This window comes from Diabrotica virgifera, chromosome 8, assembly GCF_917563875.1.
Source record: "Diabrotica virgifera virgifera chromosome 8, PGI_DIABVI_V3a".
NCBI lineage: Eukaryota > Metazoa > Arthropoda > Insecta > Coleoptera > Chrysomelidae > Diabrotica > Diabrotica virgifera.
In genome coordinates this window covers 18,909,380-18,931,370 of record NC_065450.1, presented here as the reverse complement: position 1 = coordinate 18,931,370, position 21,991 = coordinate 18,909,380, and the positions used below count along the sequence as shown (strand labels likewise).

The window sequence follows — 21,991 nt, the reverse complement described above, 5'->3', positions numbered from 1 at the left end:
TAAAGTCCAGGTAATAGAAAAAATAAAAAAAACTTAATTTTTTTGTTAATTGTCATTTTTGACATTTTTGACCTGGTGTCATTTTCCCCCCTTGGTCATCCGTGTAACAAAAAAAGGTTGGTCATCCGAAGGTTAAAACGTAAACGACGTCAAAACTTGAATGATTCAAGCTCGACTTTTCAATAGGCTGTGATTGATATTATGTTATATTACATAATATACTATTTCTGCGACTATAATCGTCGGCCTAGTGTGAAAAATGTATAAGTCCAGAATACCTGTTTTTACGGGAGAGAAAAAAACTAACTATTGTCCATAACTCCTTCTTCTTCTTAAGGTGCCGAGACCGCTTGTCGATCGTTGGCTCTCATGTAGCCCAGCATATTAACAATCATTGTCTTATTTACAGCCGCACGAAATAGTTCAGTGCTAGTTTTCCCAAACCATTGGCATAGGTTTTTAAGCCAAGAAGTTGTACGGCGGCCCACACTTCTTTTTCCCATTATTTTACCTTGCATGACAAGGTGAAGTATGTCATATTTTTCTGGGTGACGCATTATATGACCAAAGTATTCCAATTTGCGTCTTTTAACCGTGTTCACTACTTCGCAACTTTTATTCAAACGTTTCAAAACCCTTTCTTTTGTGACTTTTTCTATCCAACTGATCTTCAGAATACGGCGGTAGACCCACATTTCAAATGCTTCTAGGTTTTTAAAAGCGATTCTGTCAGTGTCCATGCTCCAACCCCGTAAACTCTATAACTCCACTTGTATACAACTAAATACAGGGTGCCCAGAAACTCTACCGACAAACGAAAACAGGAGATCCCTCAGATAATTTTAAGACAATATTTAACACAATTCATCTAGTCCGACAATGCTTAATAAGGGAACTAGAGCTCTTTGAAGATGGCGTCTTGGAATTAGTTTTTCTTAAATATCTCCAGAACGCTTCTATTTAAGAAAAAAAAAACACGAACTGGTACGCATATTTATCTTCTAGAGATAAATCGATTCCATCAATTACTAATTTCTAGTACCGGTCATAGGCACCCGTTTTGGGTAGGGCAACGAGTATTTTACCGCATAACTTTTTTGTCTTTAACTTTTAAGCATTTTTGACACTGGATTATTAAATCGTGAGGTATTCTAGTACTAAAAGGCACTCTTGCTTTACGTCAGTAGGCACCGGTTTCTAGAAAAATCGATTTGAAAATGTTTCTTTTTTCAATTTTAAAAAAATTTGAAAAAAAAATTCAAATAACAACGGTGTATTTTACCGACTTAAGGCTTTTAGTACTAGAATACCTCATAGCTTAATCATCAAGTGTCAAAGATGCTTAAAAATTAAAGGCAAAAAAGTTATGTGATAAAATAACCGTTGTCCTACCCAAAACGGACGCCTATGACCGATATTATAAATTCGTAATTGATGGAATCGATTTATCTTTAGAAGATAAATAGGCGTGAGTTTTCGTTTTTCTAAATACAAGAGTTCTGGAGCTATTTTAAAAAAACTATTTACAAAACACCATCTAACAGCTTTAGCTTCCTTAGAAAGCATTTTGGGACTAGGTGAATTGGGTTAAATTATCTTCAAATTATCTTAGGAATCTCCGGTCGTCGTTTGTCGGGAGAGCTTCTGGACACTCTGTATAATGTGAAAATTGCGTAAGTCTCAAAACAATTAAAATTCACGTTCTTAGTAATTAATTTGTTTTGTCGTTTTAACCTGAACCCTGAAGGTACTCAGCTGTTTACAATGAACGACTTTTTATTGTAATATACAAGGACTTTTTATTGTATAAATAAATAAATACAAATATGTAGTAATACAATAGCATATTATGCAACGAGAATTAAATGAACGTCATTCGGAAGCGAGTATGAGGGATACGAAACGAGCCGCCTAGCGGCGAGTAGAGAATACGAGCTTTATAATGATAATTTAATGCAAGTTGTATACACGATTTTTTCTATGATCATGCACAACAAAAAATATATTCAAATTTATTAATTTTTTAACGCAAACAAATTAAGTAGTTTGTCAGTTTGTTTACATATTGAGAATGTCAAAGCGTATGTATTTGACTTGCCATTGGTCACTGCGCGTATGCCACCTTCATCACGAATGCCATATCGTAATGAAAATCTGTATCATAATGAAGTTCATTATGATACAGGTAGTGAAATCATGAGTTACCGGCCAAACCCGATTTCAGGTCAAACTAATTTGGCCTAGGCCAAACTAGTTTGTCCTAAGCGCGTTAGGATAAACTAGTAGTTTGTGCTATCGCGCGTAGGCCAAACATGTTTATCCTGATATAAATACACACACTTCAGGTCAAACTAGTTTATCCTGAAGTGTATGTTTTTATATCAGGATAAACTAGTTTAGCCTAGTCTAAACCAATTTAATCTAGTCGAAGGTAATTGATTACAGATTTGTTGCTGATTTAAACATAAGTTTAGAAGACACTATTAAGAGTTGTAAGACTTTTAAGTATTTAGGGTAAATGTTAAACCGAGATGACACTTGTATGAAATATATAGAAATGAAACTTGTACGGGGAAAACAAGCCACGAAAGCACCCCATGAAGTGATATGGAAGAACACTCTAACTAGAGAAAACAAAAAAGGATTTTTTATGGCATATTGCTGAATATTAAGAGCGGAAGAACGGCCAGTGACAACAATAACGAACCGAACAGTGACAACGAAATAAAATACGGACAGTTGAATTGGAGTTTATGAGAAGGTGTCTACAAATCACCAGGTAGGATAGTTTAAGGACAGAGGAAATATGAAACAGAATAGAAGTAGAATGCTCAATTACAAAAAAGTTGTGGTAGTAAAAGTAGAGCCCTAAAATGGTACGGGTATGTGCAAAGAATGCCGGAGCACAGGTGGCCGAAAATATTACTGGACTGATGGGCCAAACGGCTAAATACCATGTATTTTGTTTTTGAACAGTTTATATTTAGGCCAAACTCTCTTCCCACTGTGTCAATGGCATTTAAAAGGTGTTGTAATCCATTCATATCATCACTTAAAATAACTGTATCGTCTGCATATCTGATTGTATTTATCAGAATTCCATTAACCTTCACACCCCATTCCAAATTATGCAGCGCTTCCTTAAATATTCTATCTGAGTACAAATTGAACAACAGTGGGGACAGTATACAACTCTGTCTGACATCTCCTTGTATTTTGCATATTTCTGTTGATTTTCCATTTATGCAAGCTGTCGCTGTTTGACGCCAGTGTAATTTTTCTCTGATTCGTACATCTTGACTATCAACTCCTTTATCCTTTAATATTTTAATTAATTTGTGATGTTGTACTCGATCAAAGGCCATCTGATAGTCAATAAATACAGCAAAGACGTCTTTTCTTTGATCTCGGTATTTCTGCAATAACACATTTAGTGCAAAATGTGCGTCCCGGGTTCCCAGTCCATTTCTGTAGGAAGCCAAATTGTGTTTCATCCTGGTCTTCTTCGCATTTATCTCTGATTCCATTGTGGATGATACCGTAAAAAGATTTTCAAGGCGTGGCTCATAAGGCTTATCATTCTATAGTCGCTACAGTTTTTCGGACGCTGTTTTTTTGGTAGGGTTATAAATTCGGACTTTAACCAATCTTCAGGGATATCACCAGTTGAATAAACATCATTGAAAAGTTTGACTAGTATTCCAATGTTTTCCTCATTTACGAACTTTAACATTTCTGTAGGTATGTTGTCGGGACCAACGGATTTCTTGTTCTTTGGCAATTTTATAGCATGTTGTATTTCTGATTTTAGTATTTCTGGACCTTCACCTTCATCTAAAGTGTCCAGTTCTTCGGGCCTATCATCATTATACAGTTCATTTTTATAATTATACCAGGTATGGTATGTTAAACAGTAAATGGTTAAGATCAATTAGTTACCACTATAAACATCCTGGATTAGCCGATAATAGTATAAAAAGCCCGGTTTCAGGTAAAATTTAAATATGTTTTCTGGTAAAATTTGTCAATCTTCATTTCTTAATGTTGATTTAATTGCGTACAATCCAAACTCATTATAATTTCATTAATACAGATTAGGCTTATATTGACGAAACTGTACCGCTAAAAGGGTTTTTCGAATTCAATTGTAGTGCGCGACGGGGTTGATATTTAATCACCTTTTAAGTGGTTTTCAGGTATTTATATAATACGTTTATGGAACTGAAAACCAACCAGTATTAAAATACGATTTCTTGATAAAATTTGTTAGTCTTTATTTATCACGGGAAGTGTTAAGTAGTATTACTCATTTTATTCATTACGTTATCTATCATTATGTGGCGTCCGTGGGATAGTAATAATGGGGCTTCTTCTAGTGTTCCGGTAAAGAAGAAACATTTATCTGTAGATGCAAAGCAAATTGTAAAAACTATATACGGTACCTTACTTAAAAGAGGACTTGATACAACTTCCGCTACGAGTGAAATATGCGATTTGACGAAAATACCTCTGACCACAGTAAAAAGAATTACATACATCAAACTTCATAGAAACAAGCAAAAAACGTAAAGATTTCAGTTCCACCAAATGTATGGACGAAGCCGATAAGGACTTAATACGTCGAAAAGTCTATAGCATGTACGAAGAGCAACGCATACCTACATTAAGAGCTCTGAAGCAACGGCTCAATGTTGACGAAACCCAAATAAGCTGTAGCCTCACCAGCTTATGGAAAATTTTGAAAAGTATGGGCTTTCGATATCGTATAATTGACAAAAGACAAGTAATTATGGAATCTCATAGATTACATAAATGGCGTTCTGAGTATATAACTTCGATAAGAAAATTCCGTTCTGAAAATCGTCCGATAATTTACCTCGACGAGACATGGTTTGACACACATTCAACGCGACCTAAAGGATTTGCCGATCCGTCCGGTACATGTAAGACAAAAGCTCCGTCAAATAAAGGGAAAAGAATAACGATTTTACACGCTGGATCAGGAAACGGTTGGGCTCCAAATGCCCTGTGGCTTTCTGCAAAGAACATTAAAAACTCCTGCGTCGACTACCATGAAGATACAACGGCAGAACTTTTTGAAGAATGGTTCAAAAATAATCTTTTGCCAAACATTCCTCAGAATAGCGTGATCGTAATGGACAATGCAAGCTATCACAGTCGCCATCTAAGTAAGGCTCCAAACTCAAATAACACTAAATTGGAAATTCAAAATTACATGGAGACTAATGATATGTATTTTGAAGAATGTTATACCAAACAAGAGCTTTTAGAAGTTTTAAAGGCATTTTCTATAAAAAAAGTATATATTTGTGATACATTGGCAGAGGAAATGGGACATACAGTGCTGCGGCTTCCATCCTATTATTTATTGTATGTTTAATCCCATAGAACATATGTGGCACGAATTGAAGTCTAACGTGAGGTCACAAAATATTTCTCCAACGTTAAGTAGTACTGTTGTAGAGTTAATAAGAAAATGTGTCAATGATATTCTTCCAAATAGTTGGAGAAATTCAGTCCGAGACGTAATAGGTAAACAAAATTCATATGTTCGTGTACATCATAATTATAATTGGACCGATCATAATTAATTTAGATGGGGATAGCGATAGCGAAACGGAACTATGTGTGTAGTGATACTTTCATCAAATCTACAAATGTTACTATTAAAAAACGGTTCTTATCAGAACCACAAATTATTATTAATGTTTGAATGTTTGCTTTTCTATAATCTTAGCAATTAAAATAGATTTAATTTATTTTAAAACTCATTTGAAAACATTAATTTCTATTCGGGTATATAAGGCAAAGCAAAATATTTTACATCAATTTTTTTTTGGTTTTTGTAGTCGTAATTATTGTAATTGTCAAAAGACCAACTCTGTCTACCTCGGTTGCTTATCGCTCCGGGTGGGTCTTAACAATGGGCCAGGTCAGATAAATTTAATAATGTTTACGACCGCAGTAATTATATTTAACCATTTACTGTTGAACAAACCATAGTTCGAATTTCGTGTTCGTCTATTATCATTTTTCCCGACGAATCGGTTATAGTATGTGGAGTTTTCTTATAATAAAGACCAGCTACTTCTCTAACTTTTTTAAACATATTAAACGTATCATGTTTTTCATTAAACTTTTCTAATTCCTTGCATTTATCCTCCATCCATTTTTGTTTAGCTACCTTTATTTTTTGTTTAATTTGTTTCTGTTTTTCTTTGTATTCTGTTTTGTTATCTTTCAGTTTTCTTCTCTGCTCCATCGATTTTTCTTACCGCACAAAATTCCTAGGTTTTGGGCTTTTTAGTGCTTCGTTGATTCGCCTAAGTTTTAAATTATTATTAACTCGAAAACGAGAAAAATTTCAACAGCCCTCTTTGTTCACAGCGAACTAAAAAAAAAAACGTAAAAAAATTGTCCAGGCCAAAAAGTGGATTTATACAATTTGTTAATAATAAATTGTTTAAATAAATTCGGAGAACTTTTCGCCTAGACGACCTCCTGATTCTGGGGTATGTCATGAAAGTAATTATGCAATTAATCTCATGGAAATATTTTTTCCACCTACCTCTACCGAAAGTATACTTTTCCGGACCTGATTGTAGGGAGGAAAAGTAAAAGTGACGTCATGGTATTTCATTCATGAAATATAACTTATTGACACCCTGTACAATATCTATTTTCTACTATGTAAGTATCTATACATTTTAACGTTTATTTATAAAACACCCTGTATTTTGCAAAATGGTAAAAAACAGTAAATTGTTATTTTGATTTAACAATGTTTACATTAATAATTTGACTTATATGTGACAGTTGACAGTTATATTGTACCTACTTGTTAGTTTTAGTTTTAATAAATTTTGTTGGTTAGTTACATAAATAAATTAAGTAAAAATGAAAAATGACTTGTTATTAATTTGAAAAAGGTGGAAAAACCATATGTATAATATGGGAGTAAATTGCCTTTTCCTCCCTTGAATGATTACTGCCCTCCGCTACGCGTCGGGCAGTAAACTTCATTCTCGGGAGGAAAAGTGGCACTTTCCTCCCTTGTTATACAAATAGCTATTTCCACCTACCTCTACCGAAAGTATACTTTTCCTGACCTGATTTTAGGGAGCAAAATTGTACTTTTCCTCCCTAGGGAGGAAAAGTAACAGTTACGTCATGGTATGTCATTGATGAAATAACTTATTGATATTCTATACAATATTCTATTATCTATTACGTAAGTATATTTACATTTTAACGTTTATTTACAGCGCACCCTGCATTTTGCAGAATGGTAAAAACAGTAAATTGTTATCTTGATTTAACAATGTTTACATTAATAATTTGACTTATATTTGACAGTTGACAGTTATACTGTACCTACTTGTTAGTTTTATTGCTCTAATAAATTTTGTCAGTTAGTTACATAAAATAAATTATTTAAAAATGGAAAAAAACTTGATATTTGAGGAAGGTGGAAAAATCATATGTATGACATGGGAGTAAAGTGCCTTTTCCTAACTCGAATGATTACGCGTCGGGCAGTAAACTTCATTCCCGGGAGGAAAAGTAGGACTTTCCTCTCTTGTTATACAAACAGCTATTCCGAACGAACTCGATCTATTCGCTTTGTATAATAAGATAAAATTGCACAAAGTAATTAAGTATCGTTAACTAGATAAGGTAAAACCGCAAACGGGTAACTAAATATCAATTAAGTGATAACAAAAAACTGTTAACGAGCAACTGAAATACCGAACAATACGGAAATTAAGTAAAGTGTACAGCAAACGGGCATTAATTAAATGAAATTAAATAGCAATAGCCAGCCGTATTAAACATAGAGATGTATTGTTACTTGGAAAACGTTATATACAGGGTTATTGATTAGTGGGGTAAAACTCCGTAGATCCGTTATATTAATAGATAGCAATAAAAGTTAACCAAAATTGTAGCCAATTTTGAGATTCATATTTTAAAATTAATTAGAATGTTACAGGGTGCTCGATAATATAGTGCAAACCAAACTTATGTTTTTTTTTATAGAATAGCTTGTATTTTATTTTATATTCGAAATATTGTTAACTTCTCCATTACAAAAATATAAAGGTGTGTTATGTTATACCTGGTATTTCCAAAGTTATAAGCAATTTTATATGAAAATCGTAACAAGTTCAACTCACTGTATAAATAAACTAATAAGCACAAAATCAATGGATTATTGATGCCATATTATTTTATTTATTGTCAAAATTTTCATAAACGATTTTCTTTATATTGAGTACAGGGTGAGTCGGAAGGCAAGTACATTATTAAATTTAAAGTAATTTTAAATGGAACACCCTGTATTTTATATCACTATCGAAAAGTACCATTACCGTACTTTAATTTTTGTACAACATTCCCTATGTCTAAATTTATTAGTTTTCGAGATATTTTAATTTTTCAGAGCAAATTATTACTGACGGGTTTAATTCTTTCCACATTGTAAGTAAGCCATGACTAAATTGTCTAAAACTGACAATTTACGATTACTGATTATCAATCTGGTAATAAATGTAACAATGTAGCAAATAAAAAAAGAAATATAACTTATTAATAATAAATTTTACAAAAAAACACAGCCACAACATAAAACATTTTTGAAACAATTAAAAACTACTTTTTCCACCTACCTCTACCGAAAGTATACATTTCCTAATTGGAGGGAGCAAAGTCGTACTTTTCCTCCTTAGGGAGACAAAGTACTTTGTTCCCTAGGGAGTAAAAGTAAAAGTGGCGTCATGGTATGTCATTGATGAAATAAATTATTGACGCTCTATACAATATTCTATTTTCAATTACGTACGTATCTATACATTTTAACGTTTATTTATAGAACACCCTCTATTTTGCACAATTGTAAAAACAGTAAATTATTATTTTGATTGAACAATGTTTACGTTAATAATTTGACTTTGATTTGACAGTTGATAGTTAAACTGTACCTACTTGTTAGTTTTAGGTCTCTAATAAATTTTGTTAGTTGTTAGTTACAAAAATTATTATTTAGAAATTAAAAAATGATTTGTTATTTGAGGAAGGTGGAAAATTCATATGTATAACATAGGAGAAAGTGCCTTTTAGAAATCTAAAATGCCTAAGTAAGAAAAAGTAAGTAGAAATGCCGAGAAATCTAAAATACATAATAATTACTCAACATTTTGAGGCACAACAACATGGGTATCATCAAGTCACGTGGTTTTGCTCGATCGAATGAAATCGTTTCGATCGAGGACGCAAACAGCTATCGATATACGGTCTTTCTCACACTGTAGATTACTTATAGCGCGTTTCAGTTACATGAACGCGTAATTTTTTTGATCACCTGGCAGGTAGGAAATCTCACCAAAAAACCAGACCTGTCTTTTTAAAATATTATTTTAAAAATAAAAAAATACCCTGTCACAATAGTCCCCTTATTCTGGTTAATATTTTGTACACATAAATTCAAATTCAATTCACTGAAGTTCAGATGCTCCCCCTGAAAATAATCCTGGGGAACCCATACAAACATCTTGCAGAGTTAAAATCCCTTGCAAATCGCCTGCCTTGTGTATTTTCTTTATATTTGAATATTTAAATTTACTTTAAAGTCACCTCAAAGATATTTTTTGTTATAACAATTTTTGCCTTTTTTTAATTTTGGGGGGATTTTTGAGCAAAATGACTGCTGCCCTCCAGCCATACTAGCATTTTTGTATTAAGCTAACATGGAACAGTTACCTGAAAAATTTTCAGATTGCCTAAAATACCTATCCAAAAATGTCGAACATGTCTCGTGCTATTACTGATACATATTAACTCGGCACCTGCCACGTGGCTTTGCAAGGCGTCAACTGCCACGTGGGGTGCTCACAGCACCCTTTAAAAATTGTCTGTGATCTACTTGTTTATAAACAAAATAATGTGTTGAGTTACACAAGTATATAAAAAAACATGTTTTATTAACTTATTAGCTACTAATATATTATAAAAGTTAAAAAATAAAATTAAAGAGGTGTTAAAAGCAAATTAGCGAGTACCAACCCATAATAAATGAAGTGAAGTAAAATATCTAAAAAAATTAAAATTTATTGGGCATAGAGACTATATTAATAATTTAAATCGGTTATTACAATAAAAAATGTAAATCTGACCTGTTTATCAAAAACACAAAAAAAAATTAAAACTTAAACTGGCAGATAATGACACCCCGATTCGACTTTAGAGCTACAAGTTCAGAATGACACTAAATATCCACTTCAAAAGCAAACATATCTATGCTATATAATATTAAAGAAAGGTACTATGACGCACAGCACGGTTAACAAACTTGAAATACCAAATATTTGATGAAAATGTGTTATGGGGTGCTGGTAGTACCCCACGTGGCAGGTGCCGGGTTAATACCATTGCTATCCATTGACCAAATCCATCGAATAAAAACTGAAATAGTGAAAGCGTTGGAAGGAGATAAAATTTGTTCAGCAGTGTTCCTGGATATCGCAAAAGCATTTGACATGACAAGTATGACGCGACGGCCTGTTAATGAAGCCAAAGAAAATATTTACTATGCAAATCATTGAAATATTGCAGCCACACCTAGGCCAGCGAACATTTAGAGCTAAAATTAAAAACGAATACTCTGAGTTAAATTCAGTAAACGCAGGAAGCGTTCTTAGACCAGTTCTATACCTTTGTATACATCTTTCCTGAGAAAGAAAACAGGCAACTAGCCATATTTGCTGATGATACAGCAGTCCTGACAATAGGAGCTACTATAGAAGAATCTACGGTAAACCCACAAAATGCAATTAATGATATAGAACGCTGGTCACAAAAATGGCATATAAAGTTTAATGAATGGAAATCAGTTCATATTAACTTTACTAACAAGAAAATCAATTATCTCCTAGTGATCTTAAACAACAGCATTGTTTCTAATAAAAAACAGCGAAATTCCTTGGTTTAGATGAGGATGTCAAATAGAAATTGAAGAAACATTTTAAAAAGAAAACTAAACAGTTGAAAATAAAGTACAAAAGTATGTTTAAAGCAGGTATTATTAACTTTCCATCCAAAACAAAGTTCTGATTTAAAAACAGATATTGAAACTTGTGTGAACCTATTACCTACAATTATGGGGCTGTCGCAAAAAAAGCAATAATAACAATGTAGAAACGCTCCAGAACCGAATACTTAGGAATATTGTAAGTGCTCGTTAGTATGTACGGAATAAAGATTTACGTAGAGATCAAAGTCGAATGTATTCCAAATGAAATTAAAAATGAATACAGGCTCCATAAGCATCCCAACCATGAAGTACTTCAGTTTCTTGTCAACCAACCCCAGATGCGAAGGCTCAAGAGGACTATTCCGTTCGAGATTGTGTAAAATGTGGAAGTTGTGCAAGGCTTAATTAGTATTGTGCATTGTAGCCACAACAAGGACGGAGCAGTTAGTGAAAAGCAGAGTCAGTGTTGTGCTGTGTATCCACAACAAGAAAGTGGGTACTTCATGTTAACAAAAAGTTATAATGGACCAGGTGTCATCTAGCGTACAAATAATTTTAGAAAAATTAGGAAAGCAAAAATTGTAAAATGAAATGTCGAGAATTATATTTTTCAGTCGGACTGAGAAGTGTGTTATACGGAGAGAACCACAAAAAACTGATTTGAAAACTACAATATAAACGTTTTTTTTTGGATATTAAGTCCTGACCTTTGTCAAGTGTCCAGTTACAACGTTATTGTAACTTAATGTCACAAAAATAAACACACACTAAGGAAAAATCCACAACGGATATTACACGAACTTAACCCTTAGTCTTCCCACGGTACTTTTAAGTACCACCAAATTTTGGTACGCTTAAATCCCAAGTATTAAAGTAGATATTACTTGAGAATGTTCTGTATTAGTCATCAGCTGATATTTAATACTTCAAATGTCATTCAAATGATTCCCTTTTAAATACAGAATTAGATTTTTAGGTACTCTAAAGGACCGTTGAAAAAAAACAACGCTTTCAGCTTATTTTAAAAAGTTATCTGGAAAACGAATGTCAAAAACTGATGAAAGAGAAGAATGTGTTAAATAAACAATTTCAAGAATACCAAAATGCACTAAATGAATTACAAGTTCAAAGCCAACGTCAGCTAGCACAAAAAGAGAATGTAACCGAAGAAGTTAGTCTGCGGATGACCACAGTTGAACAGCAAGAAGATAATGACCAGGTTTCTCTGGAAAACATTAAGAAGAGTCAAAAGAAAGATAACGACTTAAGAGTTATACGAGATTGGCTTAAAAATGGAGTAAGACCTCTTTGGCAGGAAATATCTAAATACAGTCGAACTATAAAGGCGTACTGGGCTCAATGGGAATCCTTGCATCTTTCGAATGGTTTGTTATATCGGAAGTGGGAAAGTCCCGATGGAGTACGTATAGTTCAACAAGTGGTACTGCCAAAATCACACATTAAAAGTGTGTTGCAAGAACTTCATAGCAGCCTGTCTGGAGGACATTTTGGGGTAAAAAGAACACTGGCCAGGGTTCGAGACAGATTTTATTGGATCAATTGTCGCCGAGATGTAGAAGAATGGTGTAAGAAATGCGACTTGTGTAACAACACAGAAAAAGTAAGGCTGACTTAAAAGTACCGATGCGAAGTAACTGCAAAAAAAAAATTAAAGTTCTGGGAGACTAAGGGTTTGCTCACTACGGAGACCAAAGAATGGTATCCTAGCCTAGAACATGGTATCGTACTCTTCATATTCGTGAATTCTCGCATTTAAAATAATGTATTTATTTTACCTGACGATCGAAACTGTATTATCGATAGCTATGTAAAATAAAAGCATTATTTTGAATGCCAGAATTCGCGAATATGAAGAGTAGGATACTATACTCTAGTCTAGGATACCATCCTGTGGTCTCCGTAGTGAGCACACGCTAAGGGAACCAAAATAAAGATTTGGAATGAGTTTACCAATGAAACGTGCAGATCCTGAGATGATTGAATGTCCAACCGAATTAGAGAGGTCATAAAGTTTACAACCAATACTACTTCGTTACAAAAATATTCCTTCTTAGTGCGAATATTTAGTTGCCAACAAATTAATTTTTTTTATTTTTAATTAGAGTTAGAGTAAGTATTAGGTCTGGATCCCACGTATAAAATAAAAGTTGATTAATAGCAAGCTGAAAATTTGTTTATAGCTTAAGGGTGTCTAGTCTGACAAACTTTGATATATGGGAACACTGGAACAGGGGAAGTTTTAATTGTGGAACAGGTTAAAAATTTGGAATGGTCAGACCACGAAAACGGCGCATGTATTTTGTCCGACAGAAGAGACTTAAACTCTCCGAACAGAGATTAAACTCTCATGCAAAAATCAAACTGCTATTTATTTACAAATGGGCGTTTTAATGAGTGGAACATGTAAAATATGTCAAATGACAGGAATTATGACAGGTGATAAATAGCAGTCTGATTTTTTCATGAGAGTTTAATCTCTGTTCGGAGAGTTTAAGTCTATTCTGTCGGACAAAATAAATGTGCCGTTTTCGTGGTCTGACCGTTCTAAATTTTTAACCTGTTCCACAATTAAAACTGCCCCTGTTCCTGTGTTCCCATATATCAAAGTTTATCCGACTAGACACCCTTAAGCTATTAACAAATTTTCAGCTTGCTATTAATCAACTTTTTTTTAATACGCGGGATCCAGACCTATATATTGTAGCTTATCAAAATTGTAGCAAAGTAGCTTATCAAAATAGTGAATGTATTTTAAATGAAATTTTCTTTCGAATACTGAGAAAACTAATAAGTATTTTTGAAAAGTTTAAACGCAGAATGACAGATTACTTTATTACTGAGGGCCGAAAGTCCCTTAGAATAAATAAAAAGTTTCTTTTGAATGAAATATTTGCAATTAAAAAGCACACTAAATTTTCTCTCTTATTTTCAGCCCTCTAACTTATTAAAATAAACATTGTAGAAGTTTTCTTGGATTTTCAACCCTCATCAATAACGTAATCCTTCATTTTGCGTTTAAATTTTTCAAAAATAATTTTTAGTTTTCTCAGGATTCGAAAAAAATTAATACATTTAAAACACTTAAAACATTTTGACAGGCGACATTTTGCGTCAATGTCCTTAATAAATGATATTAGAACAAAAAAACTTTCAACAGTCTGAATTATGTATGTATGCACATATATTATATTTTTCCAATATACGTTCTCTAGGGATCGTAAATACGGTTGAGAGTGCCTGCGTAACAAAGCTCTAATAGTGAGCAGTAGATTGCAGCCTATAGATGCTTCAATCTTTCGCTTAGTCTCAACCCAAGGACCCAGACGCTCGAGATGTGAAAGCCTTTCTTCCTTCCATTAAAGGTGTCACTGAAAAAATCGACAAAATCCTAAAATCAATAAATCAAGAGGATTACAGACAATATTTACCCACCAACAAAAACTTTCCTGTCTTGTCAGATCAATGAAAGACAGCATTTCATACGATCAACACGGAGTTTATAAAATTCCCAAAATTATATACGCCAAGCCAATCATAGAATCTAAAATAGGATTTATGAACATTTCATTTCTGTTTTGTTCGCAATTTCGATTAAATTTCAGCCAACACCATCTTCATACAGGTCACAAAATTGACTTTGAACACTTCAAAACCATATACTTCACAACCTTCTATAAACCAAAAATTATCTGATGGCGCAGAGGTTACAACCCAGACAATATATTTGTCAGCGACAGAATTGGAGACCAGGTGACAAAAATCGTTGGAAGCGCCCTCCCAAAGACATAGCACAGACCAATAATTTGTCTTTCCAACGCGGCAATCAGATACGAAATTGTTCCTTTCAAGAGAAGGTTCAACTTTACTAAAGCAAAATGGGAAAAATTCTCTGAAACATTGGATCAAGAAGTTTCCCAGCTAGAACCTTGCCCTGATTCATACGAAATATTTGTAGAAATCGTAAAGCAAGTATCACGGAAATTTATCCCTAGAGGCTGTCGAACTGAGTACATAGCGGGGCTCAATGAGGAATCTAAACCCCTACTTAAAAGATACGAACAGCTATATGAAGAAGACCCTTTCTCGGAAGCGACAATACAGGCTGGGGAGGAAATGTTACATGCGATATCCGCCAACAGAACGGAAAGGTGGTGCAAGCTGGTCACGAGTCTGGACATGAAACAAAACAGCAGACGTGCCTGGAAGCTGATTCGGAATCTTGGCAACGATCCCGCTGCTCCGGCAGTCAACATGACAGAAGTCACACCCGATCAGATAGACCATCATCTTCTAATGAACGGTAAGACGACATCAAGAAAGAACAAGGTGAGAGCTCAACGGAATATCGACGAAGAAAGAGATGTTCTAGGTACCTCTTTTTGTCTAGAGGAGATGAGAGGCGCGATCCATCAAATGAAAGATAATAAAGCGGCTGGCCTGGACGACATACGAACAGAGCAAATAAAGAACTTTGGACTAAAAACCGTAGAGTGGCTCGTAAAAATGATGAATTGCTGCATCCGTACATTACAAATCCCCAAAATCTGGAGAAAAGCTAGAGTGGTAGCCCTCTTAAAACCAGGGAAGGATCCGGCGGATACAAAGAGTTTTAGACCTGTATCTCTCTTGTGCCACCTTTTCAAGGCCTTTGAAAGAATGATACTGAACCGGATCGCAGAATATGTGGAGACTAAAATTATTCCAGAACAAGCAGGATTCAGGCCCGGAAAGTGCTGCTGCAGTCAAATTCTTAATCTCACCCAACATATTGAAGATAGTTTTGAACAGAAGGAAATAACAGGAGTAGCGTTCATAGACCTAACTGCCGCCTATGATACAGTTAACCATCAACGGCTACTCGCAAAACTTTACGAAACTACAAAGGATTTCCGACTAACAAGGTTAGTGAAATGTCTCCTCCAGAATAGACGCTTCTACGTAACGCTCCAGTCCAAGAACAGTCGGTGGAGGGACCAAAAAAATGGGCTACCACAGGGAAGTGTCCTCGCGCCGATTCTATACAATATATACACCAACGACCAACCCATACACCAACAAACAAGGCAATTTATTTACGCTGATGACACAGCGGTGGCAGCTCAGGGAAGAACCTTCAATGAAGTCGAAGTGAAACTGACAGATGCCCTGGGAGACTTAGCTCTATACTATGATAAAAACCATCTGAAACCCAATCCCACAAAAACCCAGGTATGTGCTTTCCACCTGAGAAACAAGCATGCCCGAAGGTCGCTGGAGGTGGAATAGCGTGGTCAGATGCTGGAACACAACAAGACGCCAAAATACCTTGGCGTCCGTCTGGATAGAACTCTGTCTTACCGATACCACTGTCAAGATGTCAAGAAGAAAGTAAGTGCCAGAAATAATATCATCCGCAAGCTAACTAATACAAAATGGGGAGCACAACCACACACTCTCCGCACTTCTGCCTTGGCATTATGTTTTTCGGCCGCGGAGTTTGGAGCACCAGTATAGGCAAACTCCGCTCACGCAAAGAACGTCGACGTGGCTCTAAATAAAACGGTCCGTATAATATCGGGTTGCCTGAAACCGACACCTATCGAAGAGGTATACCCCATTGCTGGAATTGCTCCACCACCTATCAGGAGGAAGGTCACGTCAGAGGTAGAACGGAAAAAGCAGGAGACGGACCGAAGACCACCAAACTCAGCCAAGCAGACTAAGATCTCGGAAAAGCTTCCTGAAAACATCAAGATCCATCCCCGAAGCGCCAGAGACGCGCCGAATACACCTATGGCAAGCGTCAGCTACCGCGACACATTTTCCTCCCTCGGAGGAAATGGCTGCTGGACACAATTTACCGTATCCGACTTGGAAAGCGCTAAACAGACTAAGAACCGGCGTTTCACGTTGTGCTAGTAACCTGAAAAAATGGGGATACCAGGAGGACGATACCTGCGACTGTGGCGCGGTTCAGACCAGCCGGCATCTACTATCATGCACAGAGATGAGAGAGACCTGCACAGAACAAGACTTAATTATAGCAAATGACAGGGCCATCTATGTGGCCAACCATTGGAAATACAGAATTTAAAGTTGTTGGTGTTCCGGACACGGAAAGTAAGTAAGTATCTGAGGACCCATAGAGATTGAAAAACAGCCAAATTGTCTCAACAAATGAGATGACGGCATAAGGTTGCCTTCGACTTGGCGACCCCTCCTAAAGAAAACATCGTCCGCTCTATCTACCAATCCAAATCCCACCGCCAAAAATCTTTTCGCGGCAACTCCCACTTAAGCGTCAATCCAAATCCCGCAATGAATAATATTCGCGCCAACTGCCACCCTAAGGCCACGTCAGCGAACCACGGTATAAATGAGCGTTCCCACATCAAACACAACAGTATGGTAGTGAGGTAGTGAGTAGTGACTGGAGCCTCAGGAGATTGAGACCCCGGAAGCCCTGAAGATGACGTCAGAGAGGACGTCGAAAGCTCAGCCTAGAAAACAACGTATATACACAGTACATATTATATAACGTTTGCCTCACTACAGAGATAGGGAAATCAATGTGTTAGAGATAGAAGTACGTTTTCCAATGAGTAAGAGTAAGAAATATATATGTTGACGTCACAGACGTCGAAGGAATCTACCGTCATAGTTCAGCTATTCTCCGCTAGTTGGCGCCACTTTTACTCCAATTCGCCATTTTTAATCCAATTCACCATTTTTAGTCCAATTTGCCTTGACACAGACATTACGTCGAAGGAATCTACCGTCATAGTTCAGCTATTATCCTCTAGTTAACGCTATTTTTAAGTTAAAATATTAAATAAATTAAAATTAAAAATTTTAATCCAAGTCTTTTGTTAGTTTGGTGCTAGTCGCCACGGAACCCTCTTCTTCTTTTTGTCAACTGTATATTCTTCTTTGAAAGTTCGGCCAAGAAACCAACGACGCGGATCAATCGGGAAGCCTGGTAAGTTGAATTTTAATATTAATTATTTTATTGATATTGATTTAAGCTTAAAGTTTCATTGTATTTACTGCGGAAACGCGGAACAAAATACACTAGACCAGAATTTCATATTAACTTATATGTATACAGTGTTCCCTCGTATATTTCAATTTATAAAATATCTCTGGAGCTGACACAGTACTCGTTTTAAGATATTGTTTGAGTGCGGGGTTTATTTAGCAAGAGCAAAATAGAATCAGTGTTGACAAAGTGACGTTTATTATGTTTTTCGCGATTCTTTCTTATACTATATCGTGCAAAATCAACTGGTGTAATTTGGCACCAACGACGGAATGCTTGAGGAAATGTAATTGTTTTTTAATATTTTCAAACGAGACAATATCTGCGGATGGTGCAAACAAGGATTTTTCTTTAAAAGAAAACTTCAATATTTAGGTTTTAGAAGTGACAGAAGATGATATTTGCGACATATAGAAATAATTAAAAAATAATTTGAAAAATAGCAAGGAGATAACTCATCCACTTCTTATTATTTATTTCGATCTTCTTCTTATTTCGCCGTCGCCTTTCGAAGGTTGGCGATCTAAATTGCAATTGTAGTTTTGGAAACTGCTGTGCAAAAGGTTTCTGAAGAGGATCGGTCAAACAATCTCTGTGCAAATAATAAATTAATAATGAACAATTTTAACTACTAAGGATGCTAAATAAACGCACATATTTATAGTACAATAAACACACTAAATCTTTATGAAGAAATTATAACAATGGAACGAGAAGCATTTATGAAACTTAGACCTATAAGTACTCTGCAATTCTGAGCCGAACTTACAACTAACAGTTAAGTTCCCAAAATATTCTGTGTATCCTGCATTACTGTAAGGATGTGAAACTTGGATCACTAAAGTTAATATCATTAATAGAGTAGAAACCTTCGAGATGTGGTCTGATCATTTATACAACGTAAATTATCTCAAAATGTTTAAGCTCGTCAGTATATTATTTGAAACATGGAAACATAATAACTAAACAAATATAATCAAAATATGAATACTTGAATACTTAGTAAAATAACTTGAATAATTAGCAGATATCAAATGAATAAAAATTTTCAATTTCGTTGCAACACAAAACTACAACCACATCATTATTCCAGTTCAATCAGAGACTGCAGCAAACACCTCCACCGGTTTCGAAACTTATTAGTCTGTAATCAGGAGGTACATAATAATATGCTGTTCTCTCTGACCCAACTAGGACAAACACCATCGTGCAGTCACGGATTGCAACGAACGAAATGGCAGGGATGCCCTAGCGGCAACTGCTAGCCAAAAACTACGTTTTCAATCTAATAGCACTTCAAACAACATCCAAAAATGTTACTCTACATCCTACCAGATTGAAAACAATTTTTTGGTATAAACAATCCTACCAGGTTTCTTGTTTTCTTTTAACCCTTATCCGGGCAACACATTTTACTTACGTAACCGGGCAACTCGCGTCCGTTGGGCCCACCACTGTTCTCTAATATAATATTCATATTTACCCTTATATTATGTGTAATACTCATTTTTGATTTTTTATTTTAAAGTTAAATTTAAATTCTCTAGATTAAAAAAAGGTGCTACTATAGTACCTATGCGGTCTACCTCGAGGGTGCGATCTACCCGAAGGATTTGCACAAAATAATGAAATGCAAAAAACTTTTGTAGAAAAATTATTTATTCAAAACTAATAAAGATTTGAAGCCAAAGAAGACTTAATTAATAAATAAATAAAATCTTTTTTAAATCTAATAGGCCATTTTATTTGAAAAGAGGGATTGGTATTTACGCATACCTGGAAGAAGATTACGGTGTTGTTGCCTTTCATTATTGTGTGCAAACCCTTCTGAGAAAAGAGTATAAAAGGGAAAATATAGTAGGGCCATAAAACTTACTCCAAAGAATATCCACATTATGATTGTTGACACTCAGGTGCCCTGCAGTTAGTAGGAGTCCAATAAAGGCATATATCTCGGTAGAGTCGCAATATGTCCAGTTCTCTATCCCTAACTTTTTCGGCTTCTTTATTTTACACTTCACTATTTCGTTCACAATTTTTTCGTCCACAAACAAACAAAAGGAATCAACAAAATTATCCACACTTTGACCAGGGGCTAACATTACTTTGTGCACTTTGCTTTTTATTATGTCGCAGGATCGCATACGTCCTGTCGGTTGTGGTTGACTCTTCCAATTAGTTCCATCCTTAGCTTCAAAAATTACACACTCTGAAATCTGGGAACTGGTAGTTACACATTCTTCTTCATTATCACTCAATACTACTTGCTAATCATCCTCTTCGCTTGCTTCCGAAAGATGATCTTCAATTTCAGAGTCACTTTCAATGCCAACTACTTCAGGAGATTCTTCATCATCGGAATCCCATAAATTATTAGCAATATCTTACAGTTCTGCAGCTGATAATGGTTTTCGGGATATTTTATTCGCACTATCTACTTTCACTGTAATTCAATATAATTTTACTGGCTTAGTAGTTGTCGACACTAACATCGGTATCAAACGACTGATAGCAGATGCATTATTTATTTCAAAATATGTATAGGTACCTACCTAAAAATACTATTACATTCCAACACTCATTATCAGTTTTTACAATTCATTTAGAATAGATATAACACCTATTGTAAGCATCTCTTTGATGTTCACATCAAAGAGATGTTGAAATTGTTTGTTGCACGTTTAGACTTTATCATTGGATTTCCGGAATCATAAAAGTCTTTTACATAATCCACAAAACATTACCTGACTGCCAGATTAACTTCTGTAACAAAGATTTAGACTTTAAGTATAAATACAAATACGGTCCGACGCGACGGGTCCGTGTTGCCCCTTTACGTGACAAAATTTTTTCGACGCAATAATTTCAAAAATGGTAATGAATATTTTGAATGGCTCATGACTATGTTGAAGGAAACATACTTCTAAACAAATTCAGTGATGCATAAAATTCAATAAAATTTTTTTTATCAGTTTATGATAAAAGAATTGGCATCTCCGGGCCCACCTTGCCCGGATAAGAGTTAATTTACAGATATTTAATGGTGTAGTTCATTCTCAAAGGAAAAATAGAAGAAAATTTGCTCGGAAAAATATTGGTGGCGTCGAAATATTCGTCAATGGATTGGATTATCAGTAGATCAGTTGTCACATGCCGCACAAAATAGAGAAAAAAATGGGCACATTGTCATGGAGACTACCAGACCCTAACTCTGGTACAAATAATGGGTAAAAATTCTAATCGTGTGTAAGATGTTCTTAAATCGTCTAAGAGCGCAACGTTTTCGAGAAAGTATTTTAAGACAGCTGATTCTTTAATATATTGTTCCCTATGCTTCCTCGAACACCGTACCGGCCATCTGGCTGCTGATAAGGTTGCGTTCATTACTGCGCAGCACACCTGTACAGATAAACACAAAATCAGGGTGATTGATTAGTGTGATAAAGCTTAGTAGATTCGCTATAGTAATAGATAGCAATAAAAGTTCATAACAAAAATTGTAGCGAACTTTGAGCTTAACATTACAAAATTAGTTAGAATGTTACAGGGTGTTCGATAACACAGTGGCAGACCAAACTTTGGTTTTTGTAATTAGAACTCCCTATATTTTATTTTAAATTCGAAATCCTCTTAACTTCCTCATCACAAAAATATAAAGGTTTTTATGTTATACAGGGTATTTACAAAGCTTTAACCAATGTTCTATGAAAATCGTAATAAGTTCAGCTCCCTGTATAAATAAAAATAAGCACAACAGCAATGGTTTATTGGTGCCATATTTTTTTTGTTGATGTTGTTGAAATTTATAAAAGGGATTGATATTACTCATTTTCTTTATATCGAATACAGGGTGAGCCAAAACGCAAGTACATTATTTCTCAGTACGGTAAAATGGGGTGACT

At 35.1% G+C, this 21,991-nt stretch overlaps 1 protein-coding gene across 1 annotated transcript; it reads left to right on the top strand.

Annotated features, from left to right (window-relative positions):
• Positions 1 to 4,636: 4,636 nt before the first annotated feature.
• LOC126890100 (uncharacterized) lies at positions 4,637 to 5,401 on the top strand. Its single transcript, XM_050658948.1, has one exon. It carries the CDS (start codon positions 4,637 to 4,639, stop codon positions 5,399 to 5,401), a length of 765 nt encoding a protein of 254 aa, XP_050514905.1.
• Positions 5,402 to 21,991: the final 16,590 nt, after the last annotated feature.